Here is a 14433-nt window from a genome sequence, read left to right as displayed (position 1 = left end):
TGATAAAATCATCTCTGCAGAACTACCAGATCCGTTTGTTGACAGGGATTTATAGAACAGTAATGGCGCATATGATTCATGGACCATGCAGCCCTGGCTTTAAAAGAGACTTATTGTGTATTAAAGACAACAGGATATGCACAAAAAGGTATCCTCGCCAGTTTATTAGTGAGACACAGACTGATAGTAATTGTACAGACGACGAAGACCCAAAGATGGTGGCTTCACTGCAACAGTAAGAGATTACTGTCCATTTCTTATGAGCACCTTATGAGCCCACATAAATGTCGAATTTTGTGCTTCTGTTCAATGTATCAAATATGTTTGTAAATACGGCGATAAGGGTTCTGATGCTGCCTCCTTTAGTCTCCAGAACGACAATACAAGTGACAAAGTCATACAATATCAGGTAGGGCATTACATTAGCAGTAGTGAGGCATTTTGGCGAATATTTGGATTCCCTATCCATTATAGGCATCCAATAATTCAACATCTGGACATTCATCTTGAAAATGGACAGCGAGTGTACAACACTGTGACAATCACACAAAATATAGTACAAGCACCTAGACAGACAACTTTGACTGCTTTCTTCAGACTGTGTGAAAGCAATGACTTCGCCAAAACTTTAATCTATTCTGAAATTCCTTCATACTACACATGGAATAAGAAACATTGGATTCGCAGAACTATCGGTAGACAAGTTGAAGGTGCTGAAGGTATTAAATGGAATGATTGCCTGAGACGTGTCTATACTGTACCTCCAAATCAACATGAATGTTTCTACCTCGGAATTCTGCTTCATGAAGTTCAAGTGTTGCATAGGAGGCATTCATATTGATGAGGGGAAGACATAGAAGAGAGAAGGAGAAAGACATTTATACATTTTATTGTCTGTGGACTCTTATTACATATATTGTAGAGAGGAGAGAGGAGAGAGGAGGTGATCAGTTCTTATACACAGGGAAGAGGGAAAAGTCATTGCTTATGATAGAGAAGGGGACACATGTCTTAGATGAGTTATACACAAAGTTCATTATAAAGATGCTTGGGAACAAGTTCATATAAATATGCTGATTTCACATTACCTTTAATTTGGTAGAAAGATGACACAAAATGGCAGTTACAAAATATGATGTGTTCTTTTATTACATTCGACCAGTCGCAATGATGGTGACATCCAGGAATTCAAAGTTGACTATATGATTAAAACTTCCTCCCTCGCTTCCAAAGGGAGACCCTCCTCTGATTCGATCCGGACTCAACTCTGGACTCCATCTCTCTTAGTCTAACTCTGTCTTTGACTCTAGCTCCTATATTGAGAATTCATTTCTGCCATGACGTCATATGCATGTCTAAAAACGTGATCGACCCACGTGGCCTGAACATGCGTGGTTTGCGCATGTCTGCAGACAAGAATTCTTACTAATCTATTTTTCGACCTAACTTATTTTTCAACATATTTAAATTTGCTATTGTTCGTTCTTCTAACTGACCTTATTTTAATTCAGTTTTCATAAAAAAAGAATTGAACAATCAAAATTCCTTTTACTCAAACATATCTACTATTTTATATTAAATTGAACAATGCGAAATTCTACATTCCATTTCTGACCCTATTTCTGAACCTTGCTTACAAAGTTCGAATCTCAGTCTATCTAATCTCATTTTTACTTATTTAATGTTTTTCTTAATTACAAGAAAAGGGGACCTTTTCTTGTAACACAAGCTTTGAAGATCTTTGTAAATTCGGTAATCGAGTTTGGCCTACCTACAGGGAAGCCTGTATGGCTCAAGGTTTACTTGAGGATGACACTCGCTGGGAAGCCACATTAGCTGAAACTGCTGCCTCATATTCAGCTCGGAGACTTTGCAAACTATTTGTTAAGTTATTACATTTCTGCAGTGTTGGAAACGCATTTAACTTGTGGTTGAAATTCAGAAATAGCCTTTCCGAAGACTTTTTGCATCAAGCTCAAGTACGCCTTCCAGAGATTCAACTTGATTATTGTGATGAGTTTTACAATAGGGCGTTAATAGATATAGAGAACAGACTTATTCTTACAGGCGGAAAAAATTTGCAATCATATCAGGTACGTGTGTGCCTAAAATCGTCCTATTTATGGAGACAAATAAAAGCCCTTCAGTTAACAACTAACATGCGTGTTAAACTTAATGAAGATGGAGTAATGGAAAAGTTTTCCCAGAACCTTCTGACACTTGGCCACAGAAAAGTTCCCGCAGATTCCACTGGCCACATCAAAATTAACAATATATGTAGCCTTGTCAATACTCTCGACGATCTTATAACATCTGTTTTCCCAAATCTGATTGACAATTTTTGCAATCACGATTGGCTCTGTGAAAGAGCTATATTGGCACCCATAAATTCAATTGTCAGAGCAATTAATCGAGATATGCTAGACAGTTTTCCTGGGATGATTAAAATGTTTAAATCAATCAACGCAAATATGGATCCACTTGACAATGTTAAATTCCCTCTTGAATTTCTTAATAGTCTTGATATTTCTAATCTTCCCGCTCCTGTTTTGGCCCTCAAGGTGGAATGTCCTGTAATTCTCCTAAGAAATATAACACCACCGAAATTGTTTAATGGTACTAGACTTGTTGTCAATAGAATGTCCAAAAATATCATTGACGCTACAATAATTACTGGATGTGGAGAAGGAGAGGATGTCTTGATACCTAAGGTGACATTGACTACATCAGGAAGAGAAGCGCCCTACGTGTTCAGAAGAATACAGTTTCCTCTTCGGATTGCATTTGCAATGTCAATGAATAAATCTCAAGGGCAGACATTGTCTGTGGCTGAAATGCACTTGAAAGAATCTCTTGAAGCTAAATAAACATTAAAATTTCTCTTGAAGCTAAATAAACATTAAAATAAAGATGCCGATAACAAAAATCGAACTGGAAAAAAAAAGAAAGAAAATTGAACAGCTTAAATTACAAAATTAAGATTGCAAAATATACCAAACTATATTCATATATTGGGCTACATATCTAAATAGATTTTGAGCGGAAATTTGGCAACCAACGGGTCAAAGTTTAACGATTTGACGTTTTAGAACTCTACCACACTCCTCCATCAATTTTGACTCTAACAACTTGACATTTCATGTGTAGGTTACTTGGACTTGAATTGAAGTTTTTAATTTCCGTCGTGCCCCAAAAAAACTAATGTTAAAGTGTCACAATTAGGGTCAAAATTTACCATATTTGACCTTTGCTTTCTCTACCAAACTACAGGGTCTAATCACTTGAAATTTGACAATTTTAGGCCTAAATACTTGAAGTTTTAGATATAAATTACTATGATCTGGGTCAAACTTTTTCATTTGTTTTGATCCCAAAAAAGATAATGGCTAAAGGGTCAAAACTGCGGTCAAATTTCCGAAGATTTGATACTTTTGCGATCTCTACTAAACAAATATTGTGTCCAAACAAATGAAATCTCAAATAAGATTAATTGGACCAGGACCAAACTTTATATTTTGGTTTGAGCTCGAAAAAATAAATGTTAAGAGGTCAAAATTAGGGTCAAAGTTCAAAAATATTTTACATTTGTAGTCTCTACCAAACTACTCGGTATAAACACTTTGACATAAAGCATAGTCTTAATGAGGTCAATCTTTTTAGTTTTGGGACCGAACATTTGGCTGCCAAGGGGTCAAAGTTTGTAGATTTGACCTTTATGGTCTCTACTAAACTATTCTGCCAATTTTGTGCCTAAAATATTATTTTAACTTGCAGTGTATTCAGACATTGTGCTCACTATCTAATTAGATTTGGGGTGGAAATTTCGCAGCCAAGGGGTCAAAGTTCAAAGATTTGACCTTTTAGAACTATACCACACTCCTTCACCAATTTTGGGTCTAAACAGTTGAAATTTTAGATGTGGGGTTTTTTGAACCTGGGTCAAACCTTTTCATTTGCTTTGAGCACAAAAAAATAACTGCTAAGAGAAAAAATGGTGTCAAAGTTTAAAATATTTCATTTTTACGTTTTCTACCAAATTACTATGCCAATTTGGAGTGTAAAGCCTCAAAATTTGAGATACAGGGTAATCAGATGTGAGGAAAAATTTTTTTATTGGCTTTGACCCAGAAAATTAACTCCTAAAGGGTCCAGACCATCACCTGGGCAACGTCGGGTCGATATGCTAGTATTAAATATTTACAAAACTTTTAAGGATTAAAAAAAAAACTTTTTCTATTTACACAAAACTTTTTATGTAAGTAACAGAACGAACGTAAATTTAACAAAATATATTTGAATAAATGGGTGTCTTTCCGAGTGCGTTTTTAAAATATATTTACAGAACTTTTTAATAAAACTAATAATAATTATAATAAAAATTTAAAAAAATAAAAAGAATAAACTATATTAATTACAAAACATTAGAAACAGAGAATTTCGGACGCTAAACTTGTATTTAATTTGCCCTTGTGGAAAAGTAAGCAAATAGAAAGTTCTTTGTTTTTTTCTAAATAAAAATGAAAATTATGAAAAGATTTGTATCTTGTGATACTACACTTCATCTTTATAAAAATAAAAGTTCTAAAAGATATGTGAATAAAATATATTTTTTAAATCTTGATTGTTTATCGTGTGAGAAATTCCACATGCGGCAGCCATCTTTTCTTATTCTCTGCCCACGCATTAGTGGTCAGCTGTTATTGGTTTAAATTTGAATGTGTCAGGTGATTTGATTTGGCGCGCTTTTTGTAGCTTGCTTTCCTTTTCAGAAACTGGGCAACAGGATAGACTTATCCCAGCAGTTCTCTCTCGAGGGAGCCAATCCAATTCCTTCATAGACACCAAACAGTTGGTGAACAAAGGTTACAACTCTACAAGCAGAGACAACTTATATTGCTGTATTTATCCTAATTGAGGATGACATTCAAGAACTGTTCTGCCTGTTTATTTACCAATTATTGAATCTTATCTCAATTCATCTTAAGTTCCATGGGGCTCACATATATGCCTGATTATAGGCGCCATCATTCCCGCCGAGTTTACCATGAAGTATTCATGGATCCTTCCAAAGAAACAACGAACTAAATTCCAACAATAGGAATTCAAACTAAAGGCTCCATACGTATGGGAGCAAATCGGGCCACCGTTTTGCAAAAGGACTATACCAGAACCGAAGAACTTTCATTGCTGTTTTTTGTGAATAATTTTTGTGTTTGAAAAGGTATGGCTTTTGTTTGTGGAATTCATTTGCTTCTGCAGGAAATTGAGATGTGTGAGAAAGAAATTTCTTAGAATACTTGTTGCTGATACTTGTGATTTTATGATGCTTAAAAATTACCTCAGTCTAGAAGGATTTCTCGTTCACTGACCGCATACATACATCACACTTTAAATAAATATTGAATTGTATTAAAAACTCACAAAGAAAGATAAAAATAAAAAACACACACACTGTACATAAAAATTAATCTTGGTCACAAAAATCCGAACAAGTCAGTTATTTTATATTTACTTCTACCATTGTTCATATATAATAATTTTATTTAAATATTTTTAAAATTATGTATTTTTTAATTGACATCATCCGAAATTCTCAGTTATAACGTCGGTTTATTTATTTAGTATTATTTTACAACCTGACCCAGTGTAGTATAAACACCCCCGACAACCCCATGTTAAGAACGACTTTCGGAATAAATACTCCCCCCCCCCACCAACGTACCCATATTAAGAACGACTTTTGAGGTTGGAGGTTTTATTCTGAAAGCTGTTCTTAACATAGGGAGGTTGGAGTGTTTACGCTGGGGCACGTCGTAAAAATTTACCATTTATTTATTTATTTCAGTATTTTTATTAAAAAGTTTTATAAATATATTTAAAAAAAACGCACTCAGAAAGACACCCATTTATTTAAATATATTTTGTTAAATTACATTCGCTTTGTTTCCTTACATTAAAAAGTTTTGTGTAAATAGAAAAAAATTTTGTTTTTTTTAATCCTTAAAAGTTTTGTAAATATTTAATATTAAAAAACATGTTTTGTAAATATATGTTTTTTCTTTTATATCTTAAAAAGTTTTGTAAATATATTTTTAAAAAATCTTGCTTGCGGACATTCGACCATTTGACGTGTTTACAAGCAATCAACAGCAATGTCAAAGTCGAACAACCGGTGTCACTTGAAATGTGTGCTAGTATTAGTCTTCTGCTACGGGGTATCTAATCTTTACTTGATCACATTTTTATTAAAATAAATCTAAAGAAAAATTGAGATAAATTATCTCCCTTACTTTGCCATCCTAAAGTAAAAAAAAAAAAAACACAAACAAAAAACTTTGCAGTTTTTAGGTTTTTTTTGTTTTTTTTTTACATAGGCATTACCACTTATCAACGCCAAGAGGCCACTCAAGGATAAGGGTTAAAGAGTGTACAGTAGACAGCGGACAATATAGTAATCATTAGTAATGAAAATTTGGTCAATTTGATAACTCATATAGAGCGGCTCATCAAGAACTTATTTACGTTAGACTTGAACACAACCATATTGTAGTCAGCCGGAAAGCAGGAAAACGGAAGACAATTCCACAGGCGTGCAGTTCTAAGAAAGAAGCTTTGTTCATGGAATCTACGTTTAGGTTTAGGCACAGATAAAGAGTGGGGGAAATTATTGATAGTGTTTACAGCTAGGCGAGTGTTTCTTGTGAAAGTTTGGCGAGGGGGGACCATAGATTGAAGCTCAGTCGAACACCTTCCATGAAAATAATGATACATCAGAGACAAACTCGCAACATCTCTTCTGTGAGATAGAGGTTGCAAGGAAGAGGCTACAAAGTCTATTTTGAACTCTATCAAGGCAGGACAAGTCCTTTCTAGCAGCTCCTGCCCAGATGTGGCAACAATATTCCATCCTTGGACGTACCTGGCTCTTATATAGATAGAGAATAGCATCAGCAGTGAGATATTTACCGGATCGATAGAAAGATCCCACCATTTTTCCAGCGGCCTTGGCAACAGATTTGATGTATGTGTTCCATTTAAGATCAGGAGTAATGGTCAAGCCCAGAAGTTTGTCAAAACTTGAGGCCTCCTGAAGACGAGAGCCATTCATTTCAATTGATGCCAGATGTGGATCAGAATGTTGATGATGTAAAGAGAGAAGCTTGGTTTTAGATGCATTAAAAGTAACCAGCCACTCCTTTCCCCATTGTACTACGTGCTCAAGATCAGAGGAGAGAGAATTGGAGAGAACTTGGTCATTTACTGTCTTAGATGTGCTACCATAAATGGTAGTGTCGTCAGCATAAATGTCTACAAATGATGTAAGAATGTGATTTGGAAGATCATTAATGTAGATCAGGAAAAGAATTGGGCCCAGGATGGACCCCTGAGGGACACCGGCATTAATACTGTGAGCTTCTGATTTTTGCCCCTCAACTACTACTCTTATGAACCTATCAGAAAGAAATGATTTAATAATTGAGAAGATATTTCCAGCTATACCATAGCTAGAGATCTTATGAAGTAAACCTTTATGCCATACCCTATCAAAGGCCTTAGATATGTCAAGAGCAATTGCCCTAGAAAGGTGGCCTCCGTCGAGAGATTTGCTAATCCTATGAGATATAACTGTAAGCACATCTGCTGTAGATCTAGCAGAACGGAAACCATATTGAGTGTCACTAAGAAGGTTATTTTTGTTGAGATGGTTGATTACTTCTGTATTTAACACAGATTCCAACAACTTACTCATGACACACAGGAGACTTATTGGCCTGTACTGAGAGGGGGATGAGCGATCACCTGAATTCTTAAATACAGGGCATACTGATGAAATTTTCCAGGGAGATGGGAAACTATTCTCCTTAAGACATCGTTTAAACAGTTTTGTAAGTATGGGCGCTAGTTCAGGTTGAAGTTTTTTGAGTACTATAATTGGAATACCGTCAGGGCCAGTTGCTTTACTGGAATCAAAGTTTTTGATTAGCTTGGCAACATCACGTACAGATATACGTAAGGAGCACTGAAATAAGTAGTTTTCAAATAATTTATTTATAATAAATAATTGTATTTCACACGAAAATAGGTTGTATTGAATTTTCAGCTGTAAGATGGCTGCCACTGAAGCAACATTATATTAACCAAATTAGTTCGAGTGTTGTTACAATTTGGTTTAATTAATGAATTTAATGACTAAACAATTTTTTGGTAATTAAATTTATTAATTGAATCAAATTGTTATAAAACTAGAAGTAATTTGATTAAGATAATGTTGTTTTGATGGCAGCCACTTTAAAGCTGAAAAGTTCAAGATGACCATCTAATTTATTAAACAGAAATTGGGATATATTACAAATCAAAAAATGTCCAACGTCAATAATATTTCAGGAATGTAAAAAAAAAAAAAAAAAAAAAAAAAAAAAAAAAAAACTGTAGATGTGTGTATGTGTCTCTATGTGTAAATATTAAAGCAGTAAACTCTTAAACTTCTGATAAGATAACATTGAAAGAAATAGTAATCGTACAGCAAAGATGGTTTTAGTAAGTTGAAATGCATTAACGCATTTGTATGCATATTATCTGTGCATGCGCTATTCTGAATAAAAACAATTATATTTTGGACTAATCAGAAAACTTTCTGAATTATTTGAAATGGTCTTTCTGGGAACTACTTAGATTTTTCTTCAATAAATCAGTAGAAACCCAGTTGAACCTAGTCTATGGATTGGTGTCGCTGGGTGCCCCACTCTGGGCGCTCATCTCTGTAATCTTTCTCTCTCTCTCTCTCTCTCTCTCTCTCTCTCTCTCACTCATTCACACACACACACACACACACACACACACACACACACACACAACTCATTGACAATGTTGTCTGTCAATCTATAAAACATTATTCATTGAAATCACTGAAATATTTTACTAACATAAAAACAAAAGAACATTGACTCTTAAAAACAATTTTCAATGAGTTATGATTTATAAAAATGAGCAGATAAGTTTTGAATACAATTTTCCTGATCCTTAAAACTCATGGCTCTTAATTAATCGATCCAGACTTCTTCTAATTTCTCAGCTAATGAGCCCTTGTTTTACAAGAACTCTAAAAATATTCACGAACATTCTATTTTTTTATTGCTTCCATTTTAACCATATATAAATTATCTCTTTTGTGAATATATGCGATGCCTTCTTAACTCATTATTTTGTTTTGTTTACCGTATAACATATTTCTCGTTTTTCTCACATTTGATTATAAAACCTGCAAATCTTTTTCTCTGAAAATATTTCTTTTGATTTGGCTCATCCTAAAAATGCTTCTCCCATTACAAAACACCCTAAAGTAATTTTTTATTTTCTTCTGATTTCTGCCCTAAAGTAATACCTCAAAACTAGCATGAACAAATCCCTAAAAATCAATGGTTTATAACAAGTAAATTTTTTAGATAGATGAATAACGCGTACAGAAATATGTTGGCAAGTTGAAATGCAAAAATATTAATTTTAACTTGTTGACATCCAATTTTGTACGCACTGCTGTGGTGCTGTGCTGCTCACAATGCGCCGCAGCCGCCGCACTCCGCAGCAGCTAACAGGATCCACAAATTCAAAGGTAGCTTGAAATGGTTTAATTTCAAATCTTTTTTGTTATTTGTCGATAGCTGAAACGGTAGATATCGTGGTTGGAGCACAAAATGTTTTGATTTCGATTCTAGCTGATGGCATCCAAGTCATTTTTTTTACAACTTTGAAATCTGTACAATATATTAGGTACAATAGAGAAGTGACAATGCTTTGCTTTTGCAATAGTCGTCATCGTTTAATGGGAGATAACTTTATTTTACTAAGCGATTACTTCAAGTTTTCATATAAGTGGAACATCCCTGTCCCGTCTGCAATTAGCGTCCCAAATTATCGGATGAACATTTGAAAGGATCGTTTAGTAAAATTGAGTTATCTCCCATGAACTAATGAAGACGATTGCAAGCTTCCGACAGTTAACTAATAAAGTTTTTTCATGTTTTTGTATTTTTTAAAAAGTTTCATAAAGGGAAGATAACTCTATATTTAATTTTGATTGTTGTCGCCAGTGGGCGTTGCTCGTCTGTTAAACGGTGTTCCGGATAAGAAAAACAAAACAAAAAACCCAAAAAAACTCGCAAGTCAAAATCGAAGACACCATCGAAAAACAACTTTGCGTTTACTTATGCGTTTATGGAGATTTTGTAATATTCGGAAGTGATAGCATATCATGTACATCTCGGAGATCTTCATTACGACGACGCAAGGGGATGTCCTCATCGACAAACAATGTATCCTTTTATTTTGTTTGTCTTATATTTTAAAGCCTAAAATTACTTTTGTGTCAGCTGAGATTCCTTTAAATTTAAATCATGTGTCTGTGTTTTTCGCTGCTACGTGACTTACACGTTATTATTTTATTTACTATTAATCGATTAGTGATTGAAATATATTTTTAAAAAAATGCAAGGAACGTTTGTAGATTACCCCTATCCTTGAGATTCTATTTTTCAGGCGATTACATGTGAACACTAAAAAAACTTGGTGAAATGGAAAAAATAAATAAATAAAATAAAAAAACAGTAAATTTTTAGGACGTGCCCCTGCCCCACCCAGCGTATTATAAACACCCCAACCACCCATGTTAAGAACGGCTTTCGGAATAACATTCCTCAACCTCGAAAGCCGTTCTAAACATGGGGAGGTTGGGGGTGTTTATTCCGAAAGCCGTTCTTAACATGGGGTGGTTGGAGTGTTTATACTACGCTGGGGGGCATGTTTTAAAAAATACCAAGAAAACAATTATTTTAAGATTTAAAGTCGGATATCAGTTTCGTATATAAATATGATTCTCCCACTTCCTGTCCATTTTATTTTATTTATTTTAAGCATTTAACTAGATTTTTTTATGGAGGCACTTTTGGTGCTTATAGCGCGGGGATCTTAAATTCGAGCTTCGTTTGGGAAAAGTTCACATGTGGTACTCAGACTCAGCTGACGGTTAGCAGTGTCAGAAATCGCCATTAAAAATTCGTGGTAAACACTGGAATATTTAGACTTACTGTCTTTCGAAGCTTATAACTACTTGAAAAATGTAATTCAAACCTTAATTATTTTTTTTTTTGGTATTATTATACAAACACCGTGACAGCGTTAGGGTTAGGATTAGGGTTAGGGGTAGGGTTTAGGGTTAGGTTTAGGGTTAGGGTTAGGGGTAGGGTTAATTCGCTGTCACGGTGTTTGTATAGTTTTACCTTTTTTTTTAATTAAAGGAGCAAAGACCAGAAAAAAGAAATAAATAATAAAAAAATAACAGGTTTAATAGCAAATTATGCCATTTTTTTTTTTAAATCGGTTTTCTTTAAAAAAGATTTAAAGAAAATCAACGAAATTTTACTTACTTCGATTATAAAAAATATATATAAATTCCAAAAAATCACTTACCTATAAAATACTATTCAATGAGTACTTCCATTGTTCATTGTTAAGAATTTATCCATATTTTATACTTATATTCCATGTCCTTTTTAAATAAAATACTTTTTTAAACAAGGATTACAAAAAAACGCGAACTCAAATGTTTTTCACTGTTCAAATAAAGGGAGACAAATTTCTGATTTACTTCGCGTTTATCTTCCAGTGGCTTCAAAGGGCCACAATTAATGTCTCTTTCTATTGCGGGCTGTAAACCAAAATTAGTATTTTGAGGCCTTCTTAGGTGAAAAATGAACACATTCACTTATAAGTTTTTGCAGTTAAACAAAAAAACCCACTATACCGATTTTTATTTGTTTTTATTCTCTTAATGAAATACATGAGTTTTTGATTAATATATTTTTTTTTTAATATCTAAAAAAAGAAAACATTGAATGAAATAGAAAAAATAGTCGTAAGAGTCTAATATTTGCTTGACAATCTAAGCATAACATAAGATTCCACATGGTTTTTAAAAAAAAAAGGTTTTACACGTTGGACTTTACAGGTAAATTTCCAAAAAACATTTCTTTTTTTTTGTTTTTAATTAGAATATTTTATTTATTGATCTTCAGTTTGTGATAGATAAAACTTTGGTGAGTAAATTAATTATTTAAATTTTAATAGGCATTTCAAAATGGGAGGGTGAATTTAAATAAAAACGTTTGTCTAAAATATTATATTTGGTTCATTGGAAAGAGCATAACATTTTACATTGATCCTGAAAATATCGTAAAAATTGAACCAATAGAAAAATTTTGATAAATTTTTAAATTTTAAAAATTGAAAAATATTTAACTCATAAAATTCAATTGATTTCATTACGTAAAAAAATTGCTGCATGAAGGCGCGCCGGTACTTTGTAAACAATGTTTTTTTAAAAAATAAAAAATAATATTTCTATTATTTTTTAAACAACTTTAATAATTTATTTTGGAAGTATATTCCATAAAGAAAATAAACAACCCACTTAAAAAAGAGAAATTACGAGTTTTTTTATATTTTATTCGCAGTTTCATGTTAGGGGTGTCAAAAATTCCCCCCAAATTCTGATACACCTAGCCGGCAGAAAATTAATCTTTGTATGTAATTTGATTTTCTTGAGTAACAAAAAAAAACTACTTGATTAAATTACGTGATTTTTTTTGTGCTATTTTTAAATAGGTACTTTTACAGATAAGTCAAGATATCAAAAAATAAAAATATCGAAAAAAAAGTTATATTGTACGTATCCGTTATGGAATGAAGTCCTCCAAAAAAAAAATTTCACTTAATTTGATCGAGTAGTTTTTTTTTTTTTTTTTTACAGTGGAAAAACAATTTGCTATAATATCGATCAAAACGTAAGCATGTTTGGATTTTTAGGAGGAAAAGCTAGTATTTAAGATGGGGAGGGGGCTGTCACCGCTTTAGACTGAGTTATCTCCCCATGGCGTGTTAATCCAAACATGGCTGTTTCGAGCGCGCTGTCAAAAAATCAAAAAACTTGTTTTTCCGCTGTAAAAAAAACAAAAAAAAAATACTTGATCAAATTAAGTGAATTTTTTTTTTTTTTTCAGAGAACTTCAGTCCGAAATGGATACATACAATATAACCTTTTTTTTTTTTTTCTCGATATTTTCATTTTTTAATGTCTTGATTAAACTGTACAAGTACCATTTTAAATAGTATTTTCAAGTTAAATTCAAGTTTTACAATATCTTTTCTTTATGAAATTGTTAGGTGGAAGTGTCAAAAATTCTCCAACACCAAAGATAGTGGATAAATCAGGGTTTGATCTGGTATAACGGTTGCAAAATTTTCCACGATCGCAGCTGCAGCTCTGTTAGGAGTCAAGAAACACATGACTATAAATCAAAGCCCGTGCGTCTGAACTCTAATATTGGTAACAAAATAATGTTCACTTGAAGTATCCATCATTAGAACACTGCTGCCTCAATGGAAGCAATCCTTTAAATAACCAGTAACTGTCGTACATATGCAATTATTTCCAGCAGATATAAGTTAGAATTAAAACGTCAATAGGTTTGCACAGTCCAAAGTGAACCCAACCCTCCTCTGATCTTCAACCTCCTCAAGTCAAGTGAGTTGTTTAACTAATTTTTCTCATAAACGTACAGAATAATTACAAAACACCTTTCCCTCCCCGTGTTAAGAATGGCTTTCAGTCAATGTTTGTTTTAACTGTAACACAACGATAACCATTTTAGTTTGTGTTGTGTTTTTAGGTGTTATCGAGGCAGCTGAAAATAAATCTGGTATTTAAACCCGTCGCAAATTTACCGTTTTCATGGTATTCATTCCCGAACCTTAGGACTATTTAGCAATATTTCACCGCCTTTCTTACTGAAATGTATGTTCGCACATGCATGTAGTCACATGACATTTCACAAGGCGCATGAATACATCTTAAATTACAAGAAATACTTTTCATAAAATAAAAAAAATTTGATAGTAAAAGTAATGCTGTCAGAATAGAAAATAGTTCTTAAAAGAATTCTTTTTTAAAGTAAAAATACATTTTTTTTTAGTATTTTCAAATTAAATTCAACACCAGTAGATAAAGGTATATCACACGAAACCGTTTGAAGGGACGAAGAGACTTTATTCTCAAGTGTACAAAACATAACTCAAAACAAAACTGAAAACGTAAACACAAAATGGAAGAGGCAGACGACAACTGAAATAACACCGTCATGCTGAGTTATCTCCTTTGACTGATATGTGATCATAATTCAATACTGGCATGACACCTTTTTTTTTCTTCTTTTCTCTTATCTTGAGATAATGACTCATAGAGCCGGTCACAAAGGGTTAGTAACATAGTCTTTCAGGTCGGATTGTTTCGTCCTACGTGTGTGTGTGGGGGGGGGGCGAGCATGTCTTTGTCTATCGAGCGTCAATGAGATGGGGTGTATTGTGTCTGTTCCATGGGAGGAG

The 14433-nt window shown here is 33.4% G+C and overlaps 2 protein-coding genes across 2 annotated transcripts in view; both read left to right on the top strand.

Annotated features, from left to right (window-relative positions):
* Positions 1 to 1787: 1787 nt before the first annotated feature.
* LOC145260249 (uncharacterized) lies at positions 1788 to 2867 on the top strand. Its single transcript, XM_080118075.1, has one exon. The coding sequence runs from the start codon at positions 1788 to 1790 to the stop codon at positions 2865 to 2867; it is 1080 nt and encodes a 359-aa protein (XP_079974201.1).
* Positions 2868 to 10150: 7283 nt separating this feature from the next.
* The window catches only part of LOC145260534 (uncharacterized), a 58439-nt gene continuing 54156 nt past the window's right edge, over positions 10151 to 14433 (top strand). The window contains exon 1 of the mRNA XM_080118740.1: positions 10151 to 10310. Within this exon, the coding sequence (XP_079974866.1) occupies positions 10290 to 10310 (21 nt within the window). The 5' untranslated portion in view covers positions 10151 to 10289. The remainder of the gene's footprint in view (positions 10311 to 14433) is intronic.

The sequence above is a fragment of the Euprymna scolopes genome, chromosome 36 (assembly GCF_053919585.1).
Source record: "Euprymna scolopes isolate OS-2025 chromosome 36, ASM5391958v1, whole genome shotgun sequence".
NCBI lineage: Eukaryota > Metazoa > Mollusca > Cephalopoda > Sepiida > Sepiolidae > Euprymna > Euprymna scolopes.
Note: the sequence above shows the minus strand (reverse complement) of the source record. Positions and strands in the feature narration are given on the sequence as shown.

Excerpts from the sequence above, each read along its gene's own strand:
- LOC145260249 (XM_080118075.1), top strand. The coding sequence starts at position 1,788 with ATGGCTCAAGGTTTACTTGAGGATGACACTCGCTGGGAAGCCACATTA.